Here is a 12,701-nt window from a genome sequence, read left to right on the forward strand (position 1 = left end):
TGTCAAGATTGGTCATTGCCTTTCTACCAAGTAGCAATCGTCTTTTGATTTCATGGCTACAGTCGCCATCAGCAGATATCTGTTAGCCAAGATAGTTGAAAACAGAGACTACCTCCATTTTTTCTCCTCCTGCATGCCATGAATTGACAGTGTAGTTGCCATAATTTTTGTTTTCGTGTCATTCAACATTAGTCCAGCCGTTGAACTTTCTTCTTTCACTTTCAGTAAGAGGGTTTTTAAGTCGTCTTCATTTTCTGCCATCAGGATAGTATCATCTGCATATCTCAGGTTGTTTATATTTAACCCAGCTATTTTGATTCCTCTTTCTTCTTCATCTATCCCCACATTCCTCATAATATGTTCCGCATACAGATTGAAAAGGTAAGGTGACAATATAAAGCCTTGCCGTACTCCTTTCTGAATCTTGACCCATTTAGTTGCTCCATATATGGTTCTCACTGTAGCTTCTTGGTCAAAGTATAAGTTCTGTATGAGGTTAATGAAATGATCTGGTACCCCCATGCATTTTAGTACTTTCCATAATTCATTATGATCGACACAGTCAAAGGCTTTAGCATAATCAATAAAGCAGAGAAACACGTCTTTCTGGAATTCTCTTGCCTTCTCCATTATCCATCGGATGTTGGCGATTTGATCTCTGGTCCCTCTTCCTTTACGAAATCCAGCTTGTTCTTCAGGTAGCTCTCGGAGATCCCATAGACGTACCAAATTGTTGGGAAGCTGATGTGAGCATTTCACCGGCTGTTCCAAATAGTCCAGCACATTTTCTTGGGATTAAGATCAGGGCATTTAGCAGGTCAGTCAAGGTGTCACAGGGTGTCCGGTTGTTCAGCACGCCAGTCACATATACAAGCAGCCCTGTGACATGGCTGTTGTCATCTTGGAAAATGGGAGTGTCCATAGAATACTCATCATAAAGATGTTAAATGAAGGGCAACTCTTGATCACAGAGAATGCTGAAATAAACATCCTGGGTCATGTTCACGGTGACCTGTATCAGTGGGCCCAAGTTATACTCTTGTTACATGTTGACAGGGTAACAACTGGTAGCATTTAACTTCTCAGATTTATTAACTATCTACTATTAGCCACTTATGCAACTACTGCATGTGCACCAGGACCACACAGAATTACACAGTTCGTGCTCCCTCAGCTTTCTAAATGTTCAGTCACACTAATTCACTCAGTGTTCCTCTCCTGACACAGTATAAACGACTACACTACACACACTTTTGAAACTGACTCTTATAGTCTCTCACTGCTGATACCTCAGTTCACAGCCCACGCACGATATTCTCACAGTTTAGTCCGCATTCACACTGCAGTCTTTGTTCACTGTCCCATGCCAATACCCAGTGTTTTCTGCCAAGCCGCTCCATAACCCAACGTTCACTACACAACAGCTGGCCCTAGAAACTCCTCCATGGTGCCAGACAGACAGAACAAACACTCAGTTCCACAGACAGAACACTCCACTGCCTGCCTTCTCAACTCAAGCTGTCACAGTCAGACTAACCAACAGTCACACACTGAACCAAACTGAACTGAAGTGGACTCGCTCACCGACCGAGCTCAACTCAACTCGACGGGCAAGTCTCTCCTGTTTATATTGCTGGGTCTGTTCCATCTAGATGCTTTGAGAAAGGAGACGCCTCCAGAATCCTCTCGAAAGCAAATACTCTGCGTGCACCATTCAGATCCTTCTCACGACGCCAAAGGCTTCCAGTGAGGTAGCAGGGTAAAGGAAACAGCGATGGTAAAAGCACAAGCCAGTCTGCACCCAGATGTCTCCCAATTGGTTTGCTGGCGAGTAGCAAGCCCCTAACACAGTGATGTAACTCACAATCCAGTCCTGGTCAAGTTGCTCCTCTCCTTGACTTATGACTGATTAGTGTAATCCACCACAGTGTGACAACACCCCCACATTGTGATAGAACTACCCTCCGCCTGAACTACACTCTCCACACACATGCGCACACACACTCTGCAGGTTAAGCGCCAGTGTGGTGTAGATGGTGTTGCACCAATACCAGGCAGTCATGTGACCCTTCATCGTTGGTACACTCAATATCTTGCACCATTTGAACACAGACAAAATTGTAACTCATCAGACCACACTACACACCTCCAGTCAGCTACTGCCCACATTCGGAGTTGTTTGCCACTGTGGTCAATGGCCTCTTACAAGGTACCCAACTCCAAATGTTCACTGCATTTAGTTTCCTTTGCAATGTTCACTCAGAAACTGGTTGGGATAGATCGTCATTCACTGGCAGCAGCAATTCCTGTCGAGTTTGAAACCAATTTTCATTGACAAGGGGTTACATTCATTTCCAGTCCCTCTTGGTTAGGATCGTTTTATGATCACAGTTCTTATGCCATGTTTTATGGCCACGGGTGGTACACCATTTCCAGCTGCCACATAGGACAGTCCACTTTTGATACACCAACAAATAGGAAAACTTCAGTTACTGAGTGGACATAGGCATGTCGAAGCACAATAGCCCCCTTTACCAGTCTGTTATGTCTTTGCTTTGACCCATCTTGATGCACTGTTTTCATACAGCCAATTGTCAAACATACACTACTTCACTGCCATGGTCATATGTCAGTGGTGAAGGGTTACATAACTGCTTAGTATCACTGAAACACAATCTACTGATACTTTCCTAAATCGCTGACTAATTTTACAAATATTATAAAACTGCATTTAAATTGAAAAATCTGTATATCTGCATTTAAAATGGAAATTATAAAAATTAACATTCATTAAATAAAATACACACTCGTTGGACCTTGTACTCGCACTTACTTGTTACCTGCTTACTTACACAAACGTTATTTGAAGGGCGCCAGCTGGCACTCAGTGCAGCAATAATAGAATGAGACTCTTGACTATCTCTAGGGTGTGGGGTAATAAGCTTACTTTTGACAACATACCATATAAGTTCTGGGAAAAGGAGATTGGCGTTCGGTTTCCCCATTAATTTTGAGGTTAAGATATTTTACTGTCAATGAAATGAAACTATGAATTCGTTTGATAGAACAATATATATTCTTTAAATAATATATCAAAAAATAGTGAGTCTTGTTGCGATAAACCAGATGAGAATATGAAATTATGACATTGCAACTGAAAGAAACTAGGCACGAATTTGAATTCTTCTTGACCGGACATTTAACAATTTATACGAAATATTTCCCTCACTGATTCACTTGACTGTACCTTCAACACTTTGAGTGTAATTACGACGTAATCCTTTGATCTGGTGTTTACTGTGGATGTGTCACGCCCAACTTGGTAATACATCCTTGTGACTGCTACTTCTCCATATCATCTGACTTCTTTGTAAGTCAATATGATATTACCTCATAGCAGGTGGTGTCCCTCTCTGACTCCATGGTAAGCCCTTGCGTCCATGTCTTCAACTAAGTGACCGACCAACCTTGGCCTCACTCTCTCAATGACCAATAATTAATGGCTCACTGAGTCTTCTCCATCTCTCGTTCACACTCGTTGACTGACCGACTGAGGCCTCTTCATCTCGTAGACTTCTTCACTGTTCAGCTTCCGTTTAACTAATGACTGACGCTACAATATGCACCCACCTTTTATAGACGTTGGTTGACACAGCTACGCAATCTCCAGAAATAACAATGACATACTCCCACAACGCCTCAAACTGTTGCATGTAATGGTGAAATCCCCTGGGGCGGCCGACTCTCTGAGCGAAATGCTAAAAGCTCACGATGACGTAGCCATGACGTGGCGATGACTTGGCAGAATCGCCAGTATAGCACAATATAACAATGTCATATCCAACATCTGATACATCGAAACTCTCACTGTACAGGTATTTAATGTTAATCTACATATACGTATATATGCATACACTCAATTATAAATAATAATTATAACAAAATAATAGTAATCTCATAGATAAAATAATAATAATAATATGGACATAATAATAATAATAATAATAATAATAATACAGATAAAATAATAAAAATACAGATATCATCTTGTAACGGGATTTGAACCGTTACACTACGTTGCTCCAAAGTTACCAGTGTGTTCTTTCAAGGGGGTGAATAATTTTTTTGTCTGGTGTGCTTATGTTGTGGTATTTTGCTTTTTAATAATAATGCAACAAGAAACAAGTATTACATACTAAAAATTCATTGGATTATCACCTGTCGGTCTCATACTTGCCTTGTAGCTTGTGGTCTGCTTGTTCACTTGACATGCCATACCAAGCTCTGTCAGACATTCTATGTTGCAACTGTTATGATATGGATTTGTCTTGATGTTGACCTGAGAATCCCTGTATTTTTCCCTGCATGGGCCTGACTATGTTTGATAAGAAAATGCATCCAGAGTTGCCAACACTCTTTACAATTAATTGCTGTTCCATCATAGAGCAAAGGTAATGTGGTACTCTCCTGTTGCTTTCTGCATTGCATCATGGTTGTTACGACTGGCAATCAAAAGTGTTGACAAGTGTTTTAAGATCATTCATTTATGCATTACTTTTATAGCTTTAGAATTCCTGCCTGAACATTCACGGCTAGATTTTTTCCCCTCATTTAAAAGCATTGTATCATCATATTAAAACACTTGTCAACAAAAATATCGGCACATTCCTTACACACGATTCAATGAATTTACATTTAAGAGCTGGACAATTTTCCTTTTAACTTGAAGCCTACTAACAGAAAGAAAATCTATAAATTTAGCCTCAAAAACATTCAAACTTTCCCTATAAGCAATACTTGCTATAATCCCATTACATTAGGGTAAAGCAAATTTGCATTATCATATTGTTTCAACAAAGTATGTACATTTCTTAAATCACCCAAATTTTCTTCAGTGCTTGACAACGCATTACGGCATTCCAAATGGGGTAACTTGGAACACAACCAGCCACACTCATATGCATGTGTATTTTCCTGAATTAAATCAAAGCCACAGATCACACCTACAACACCACATCGGTATTGAAGGTTAACTGCTGCACTATACAATAAAATATGCGTATTATGTTTTAAGCCAGTTAAAATATGGGTCGAGCAGGTCAGAAGATTATGAAATACTATAAAACTCTCTTTGTCACTGGAAGAATATATATGCAAACACAATATTACTTACATTTTCTTGTCACGAGGGGAACGGAAGAAAGACCGGGCATTCTTCTCTACTTCATAGTTACTGCAGCCAAGCAGAGCACATACCTTTCCCCTCATGTTGAGAGGAGATATCAAGGAATGACACATGCTACTATTTAATTATGTCAACTCACTGAAAACGTATAAATAACACCGAAAACTTCACACACAAATACACGTGCTTTTATGACAGAATCAGTAGTTCTCAGGTCAATCCGCTAAAGAGCTCTAATAGCTGTCCCTCGATATCTCGCTAAGTGTCGCGTATTGTCTCTACTGTATTTGGTATATGCATGTAAACTGGAAGAAAAGCTACAATGTGGTACATTTTTAATGCTCTCTGAGCGAATTTCCACAGAGAGGTAAAGGTTTTACCAATTTAAGTGCAGTAATAACAGTTTTTAAGATGATGATTCAATATTAGACTACAGAATAAAACTTTCACCAAAGGAACAATATACATATGTATTACAATTAAACAGAAGTGCAACATGATTATACAATTAAAAATCATTTAGTATTTGACTACACACTAAGAAACTAACAGACAATAAAGAGACTGCCAGACGGATGAATGCGCGCGACAGTCGGTGAATCATACTTCAGTATCTTTGATCTTGGCAAAAAGACATACCCCTGCTACCCTTTTTCATAGCACATGCAACGTCTCCACCATTTAATGAGGCGATATGCAAATCGGTTAGCCGTGACGAACGACATTTTGTACGTATTTCCACTAATAAAGAAAATAAACTAAAGAGCTAGCTGATATAATGGGGCTCGTACAGGTTTTTAAATAATTCCAAGAATTCCTAGTTTCAGCCGGCTAAGATGGAATAAAAGTGTAATGTTTTCTCCACAAAGTGGGGTGGCGACTGCCCCCCCTCGCCCCCCTTAGTCGCCGCTACTGGTTACGACAACATTCAAGGGTCTCACACTGACAGTCTGCATCGTATTCTTGTCTGTTGGCCTATCAGCAGATACTGAAATAGTTTGCTACCCCTGTTTATACATAAATCTTATACATCCCCTTAATGAAGAACAACTACCTTTTCCTCTATTTTCCAAGTACTGGGCTGCCTCCTCTGCTACCTGCACTGTACCAAACACCTACTTCTTCCCCATAGTCCCTGTTGAGGACTTCACTGATTACTCTGAGCTTCAGCCCTCCATATTTATGACCCCTGAAGGAAAGGTGTCCCAGTGCTGTAAAGCTCCCAGGAGTTGGGCTACTTCTTGGTCCATGGATTCATTTTCATGAGACCTATCCACCACCTGAAGACACACCCTCTACAGATTACGGGCACCCCCAAGAGATTTCTACCTTTCTAACCTTATTCTCTGAATGGCATATCTGAATATCAGGCATTCCAAAATCGGATTTCATTTTGTATACATTTCCTTTCGTTTTCCTTTTCTATAACTGTTTGAATGTTTTTAAACATCTTTGGCTCAATTTATGTACTATATCTTGAATGATTATACATATTCTGTTATGTTAGGATGCCAATAATTTGCAATATTGTTTCAGATTCTGGATGGTCTACAGTACCTTCATTGGCGGGGTTATTGCCACTTAGATCTGCAGCCTGATAATGTTGTCATGGCTTCAGTTCGGAGTGTGCAGGTAAAACTGGTGGACTTAGGCTCTGCTCAAAAAGTCAGCAAACTAGGATCCATTGTGGAACGTGTAGGAGATCCAGAATATTCAGGTATACTTATCATGGTATTCAGATATATCTGTTCAGCAAGGACTGCTTTCTGAGTGACGCATTAAAAATTGAGCTCAATAAATTATAGTACTGTTATATTTCTAACCATTAGCCAGTATTTTATTCCAGACTGCAAACATTTAATGCTAAGTGTTAATATTCACATGTGAACTAGAGAGGTACCAGTTCTATTAAAACTAGACTTTTGATATCATCTCAGTTCCTATAAAAGATAAGTTTTGGTAATATTGAAGGATTATTCTTCAATAGTTTTGGAGGCCTATTCAGTTTTATCTTCTAATCACTGTTTCATAAAAGTACCAATATTGAATAGAAGTAGAAGCAGTGAGAGTTGAGCCTATTGTGTTTCTATTAAGTTGCAATGAAAGCCTTCAATTTTCATGCCTTGCATGGATTTTTTGCTGTCATATAGTGAGGTCTTTCACCTCAGAGGCGGCTTTCTTAAATCAGAAGTTATTATGAGTAGAGAGGGTCATTTTATTCAAGTCTATTATGCTATTTGCCAAACATTTTGAATTCTTATCATCTGTTACAGCACCAGAAATACTCAATGATGAAGCTGTGTTTCCTCAGACAGACATATGGAGTGTAGGAGTACTCATTTACATAATGTTGTCTGGAGTCTCGCCCTACCGTGGAGTAGATTCTGAGGAGACCAGGCAAAATATCACATTTGTGCGATACCGCTTTGAACACCTTTACAAGGAATTGACACAAGAAGCAACTAGGTTCCTTATGCTTGTCTTCAAGAGAACACCAAGGTGAGAACTTGACACTCAACAAATCTATCACTATATGTGATATGTTTTCCTGACCTTCCTTCTATCTTATTGCTGAATATTGGCTGGACCTTTTTAATTAAGAGATTCTACATGTATTCACAGTTTTCACACAAAATATGTAGAGGACTTGGCATCATAATACACTATTTACCTATTTACTCTCCATACTATGTACCATCTAAATATACTTGGTATATTTACCAGAGAAACATATAATTTTTTTGACATATTTACTTGTAAACAGACTTTCAGAAAATTAATGAAAAGATTATTGTGTACTTCAACAATAAGTTACAAGATTTCTTTAGTACAAGTATATTTTTGTCAATTCTACTCAAAAAGGCTCTCTGGGGCATCACGCGGAGCTCTGCCTGCAATTTCAGTTTGATTCCTTCATTTGACTGAAATAGTCATTCTTTCAGTTTGTTGGAATAGGAAAGAAGTCTGCCGGGGATAGGTCAACTGAGTAGGGTAGAATGAGAAACACAGTTCTTTGTATTGGTCAAAAATTCACAAATTTGATGCGTGATTGGTGGGTTGTCAATGTGGAGACTCCAGGAGTTGTTTCTTCACAAGTCTGATCTTTTTCTTCTGACATTTTCTCTCGTACATCTCAAAATTTTCAGATAATACCAGCAATTCACTGTTGCACAATACCATTATCATTATATTCATGCAGAGCTTTCATCCACTGGCTGAGTCTGTTTGGAACATGGGCCTCTCCATCATCTTCTGTCTGCCCGCCATCTCTCTGTCATCATTTTGCTCCAAATCTCCCCTGTGTTCTTCACCCACTCCTCGACTCCTTTTAACCATTTGTCTCTTAGTCTCCTGCCTTCCACTCCCATCTCATGCATCTTCCTAGATACTCTCTTCTTCTCCATTCTCTTCACATGTCCATACCATCTAAGCCTTTATTCCTGTATCCTATCTTGCAATAGTTTACTTGCACAGGTTCTCTTCCATTTTTGTTACTCCAGGGATCCTGAGTTAAATTCCTCAGCAGGTCAGGGATTTTAACCTTAATTAGTTCATTCATCTGGATCAGGGACTAGCATGTGTATGTGTGCTGTCTTCAACATTATAAATCCTCACATACACGCAGGTCACCTATAGGAATTCAAAAGACCTGCACCAGGCATTTCTGGAGGCCATATACCATCAGTATTTCATCCCATGCATCCAACTGCTCCTGATCTTCCTCCTTCCTATTTCTCCACTCCATAAAATTGCCTGCAAACACCACCGCTTTCATATTTTCTTCCTCAGTTTCCTCTGTTACTCTCATCATCGTATCATCCATTTTTACAATGAAAAATGAGAATGAGTTGTTTCAAACCATTCATTTCTTCCAGCCAATCTGTTCTGTCTCCTCCTCACACAGCTCACACTCATTTGATACACCTTCTTTACTCTCCATATAGTCTGTTCCCTAACTCCTTTGTTTTCCAGAGCCTTCCATATCTTGCTTTTGCAGTCACTGGAAAAAATAATCTGTTCTAAGGGAACACCAGCTCACATTCAACTTGCTCTCATTTAATACTTTAATATTCTTAAATAAAATTATTTCTGTGTTTAGATTGTTTTCATGCACCAGAATAATAGGTATGATATATTTTGGGTTATGCTGAGTGCAAAAGACAAATTGAAGGGAAACTTTACATTATGCAAAGACTTTATTCTTCTTCCTCAGAAATGAGCCACAACCAATTAGGATTGTTTTAATAATTCCAGCACATTTGAATTCAATTGATTCTTGAGCTATTGATGCTGTATAGTAGTGTATAAAGTTCCCTGTACTTGCAGCAGGTGTACATTGGCCAAACATGCTGGTTCACTGTGACTTGCACTGACGAACACACAAGAAATATCTGTCTCAACCAGCCAACAACACCAGAACATGCCTTATCTTCAGGTCATGATGTTGTTCTTTAAGACATTCAAGTTCTTACCCATACAAAGCACAAAATGTTAAAGGATCATATGGAAAGAGAATACTTGCAAAAATTCCAATAATTTTAACAGGGACTCATGCTATAAGTTAAAAGTTAAACAATACCTGGTTGCCAGTCATTAAAGATCTGGGAAGGTGGTTCTCTTCCCTGCCCTTCTTTGTCTCCATTCTTGTTTCTTTTCTTATTTTATTTTTAAATTAGTACTCTCCTGATTACTAGATGGTCCATTCATTGTGTCTGTTCATACATATCAATGAAGCAGTGTTTGATACCACACTGCAAGAAATCCAACCAATTAGACCCATTCTGTGCATATCCATTTATTCATATTTCTCTCTCTTGTCCTCTGAACATCTACCTATTTTTTCCAACCTTTCCATCCTCTCACTTTATACTTAGTTCTATCTTCATTCTCATCACAGTATTATTCTTTTCTGTCTTCTTCACTGTCTTTCATTGCTCCTAATTTTATTTTTTATGGGTATGATCTCCTTCTGTTAGCCTACTGACCTTGTTATTTTCTATTTCCTAACTGTCCAACTCTATGGCTGAGTAGTTAGCATCTTGGTCTTCAGTCCGCAGATTTGATTCCCAGCTGGGTCAAGGGTTTTTAATCTTAAACAATTAATTCCCTCTGCTTGGGGACTGGGTGTTTGTGCTGTTCCCAACATTCCTGCAACTTGCACACCACACTCAACACTATAATATCTTCCAGCACACTAACATGCAGTGTCTCATACATGGCAGGTGCTGCCCACCCTCATTGGAAGGGGTACCAAGAGCTGCATCAGGCTAGAAATAACCAGAGAAAATCATTATCATTTCCTAATAGATGGCCAAAAATGTCAGACTGTGTGAAAAAATGGTGAATAAGTCTTGCTGCAATTTGTCTCTTTTCATATGGCATAACCCCTAAGGTGTGATGGCTAACATTATTCCCGAGTTCTATACCTCTTTTACTTAATATACGTATCCATATTATACTGATCTGATGTAAAATATTCTCTTTGCTTTAAACTATAAGCACAGATCCTTTTCATGTTAATTTGATTACTATAAACTTCTCAAATTCTGTAGGGAAAAATCTAATTTTCTTACTTGAATGATACATTAATACATCAGAAGAATTGTTTAGATATGTGTTGCTAAATGAAATAATGTGCTACTTAATTGCAGCAAGCGACCAACAGCTGAAGAATGTCATGAACACAGATGGCTGTTGCCAACAGAATCCATGATCAAGAAACGTGAAAGAGCTGTTTTCTTAGGTAACAGACTAAAGGTGAGTCTAGGTTTAAGCCATACATAAATGGAAGAATTTTTGGAGTGAAACATTTACTAATGACTCTGGATTCATTGCAGGATTTCTCTGAGGACTACCACTCACGTAAAGCACAAGATGCCCTCAAATCAGAATCCCTGGCAGCTGCTTTTGATGGTGGAGCAACAAGAGCAAAGCTTGCCCGATCAAGCAGTATTCAGGAGGAACTACTCACATCTCCTTAGGCCACTTGGACCTTTTGTGATTAAACAGGCTACCCTTGCGATTTCTTTTGGGGAAAGGGATAGGGTGGGGGGTTTAGGGGTAAATACGTATTGAACGAATGTGGAGAAAGCGTGTTTTTTTTTTTTTTAATTACCTTTAATGAATAATCAAGGGTGCAAATAAGGGAAAAATCCTTCTCAATGATTACAGTGTACTGTTTTTTAGGAGGAAGTGATCATCAAGAAAAGTTATTAGTGACAGTGCATTCCTTAGACACTCGTCGGTTGTGAGTGCAGCGTCTGTCCAGGTGAAATACAGGGACTAGTATGTATACTTTTACAAACCAAAAACTTGGAGCATGAGATATCTGGAAGATGATCTCCTCATCTTGAGCTGGTTTTTTAAGAATCCAGCAAAAATATTTAATTAAATATTTCAGATAATCTTTCTAATTCTGAATCTAGCTTCATTTAAAAAAATTGTAATTCATGTCAGTAAGTGTAATTTCCTATATGCAACCCCAATGTCTTTCTTTTTTTATTTCTTCTCTTATTTAGCACCTGCTGTCAACAAGTCAATTTTTATTATCATAATTATGACAGTACAAGGTGCTCTGTCTAGTCACAGTGTCTCTAATGGATGACCAACGAACGAACACAAAACCGCCCTCGATTGCATGTGAAAAAGACTCTGCTTGTTCTTTATTTCTCTACAATAATATATTGTGGCTAACATTGCCTGAACCTTCCCTATGCTTATATAATATTGTCAATCATATCTACACCAATTTTAGCAATAAGAATATCATACATATTCAAAAGAAATTCTGGGGGAAATAATGAACAAGTCAGGTTCACATAAAGTGATATTACGTCCAAAATGTAGGTATAAATAAAATATTCTAAAAATTTCATTCAATGTTTACTTTGAATATTTTACTTAGTATCACCCATTATGATTATCCCCTCTTTGAGATTAATCAGTCACTACTGATCTGCATTTAGGGCAGTCGCCCAGGTGGCAGATTCCGAATCTATTGTTTTCCTAGCCTTTTCATAAATGATTGCAAAGAAATTGGAAATTTATTGAACATCTCCCTTGGTAAGTTATTCCAATCCCTAACTCCCCGTCCTATAAATGAACATTTGCCCCAATTTGTCCTCTTGAATTCCAACTTTAAATTATCCTTGATATCTTTGCCTAACATACCACTTAGTCGAGCAGCTCGTCTCCTTTCTTCCAAGTCTTCCCAGCCCAAAGTTTGCGACATTTTTGTAGCGCTACTCTTTTGTCGGAAATCACCCAGAACAAATTGAGCTGCTTTTCTGTGAATTTTCTCCAATTCCTGAATCAAGTAATCCTGGTGAGGGTCCCATACACTGGAACCATATTCTAGTTGGGGTCTTACCAGAGACTTATATGCCCTCTCCTTTACATCCTTACTACAACCCCTAAATACCCTCATAACCATATGCAGAGATCTGTACCCTTTATTTACAATCATATTTATGTGATTACCGCAATAAAGATCTTTCCTTATATTTACACCTAGGTA

The 12,701-nt window shown here is 38.6% G+C and overlaps 1 protein-coding gene across 10 annotated transcripts in view; it reads left to right on the forward strand.

The window, feature by feature from the left end:
- Positions 1 to 12,059, forward strand: part of Obsc (Obscurin) — a 980,481-nt gene extending 968,422 nt beyond the window's left edge. For all 10 annotated transcript variants that reach the window (XM_068225413.1, XM_068225414.1, XM_067137343.2 and 7 more), the window contains 4 exons: positions 6,722 to 6,902; positions 7,459 to 7,684; positions 10,837 to 10,942; positions 11,023 to 12,059. In XM_068225413.1, the coding sequence (XP_068081514.1) occupies positions 6,722 to 6,902; positions 7,459 to 7,684; positions 10,837 to 10,942; positions 11,023 to 11,166 (657 nt within the window). In that variant the 3' untranslated portion in view covers positions 11,167 to 12,059. The remainder of the gene's footprint in view (positions 1 to 6,721; positions 6,903 to 7,458; positions 7,685 to 10,836; positions 10,943 to 11,022) is intronic.
- Positions 12,060 to 12,701: the final 642 nt, after the last annotated feature.

Source organism: Anabrus simplex, chromosome 1, assembly GCF_040414725.1.
Source record: "Anabrus simplex isolate iqAnaSimp1 chromosome 1, ASM4041472v1, whole genome shotgun sequence".
Classification (NCBI taxonomy): domain Eukaryota; kingdom Metazoa; phylum Arthropoda; class Insecta; order Orthoptera; family Tettigoniidae; genus Anabrus; species Anabrus simplex.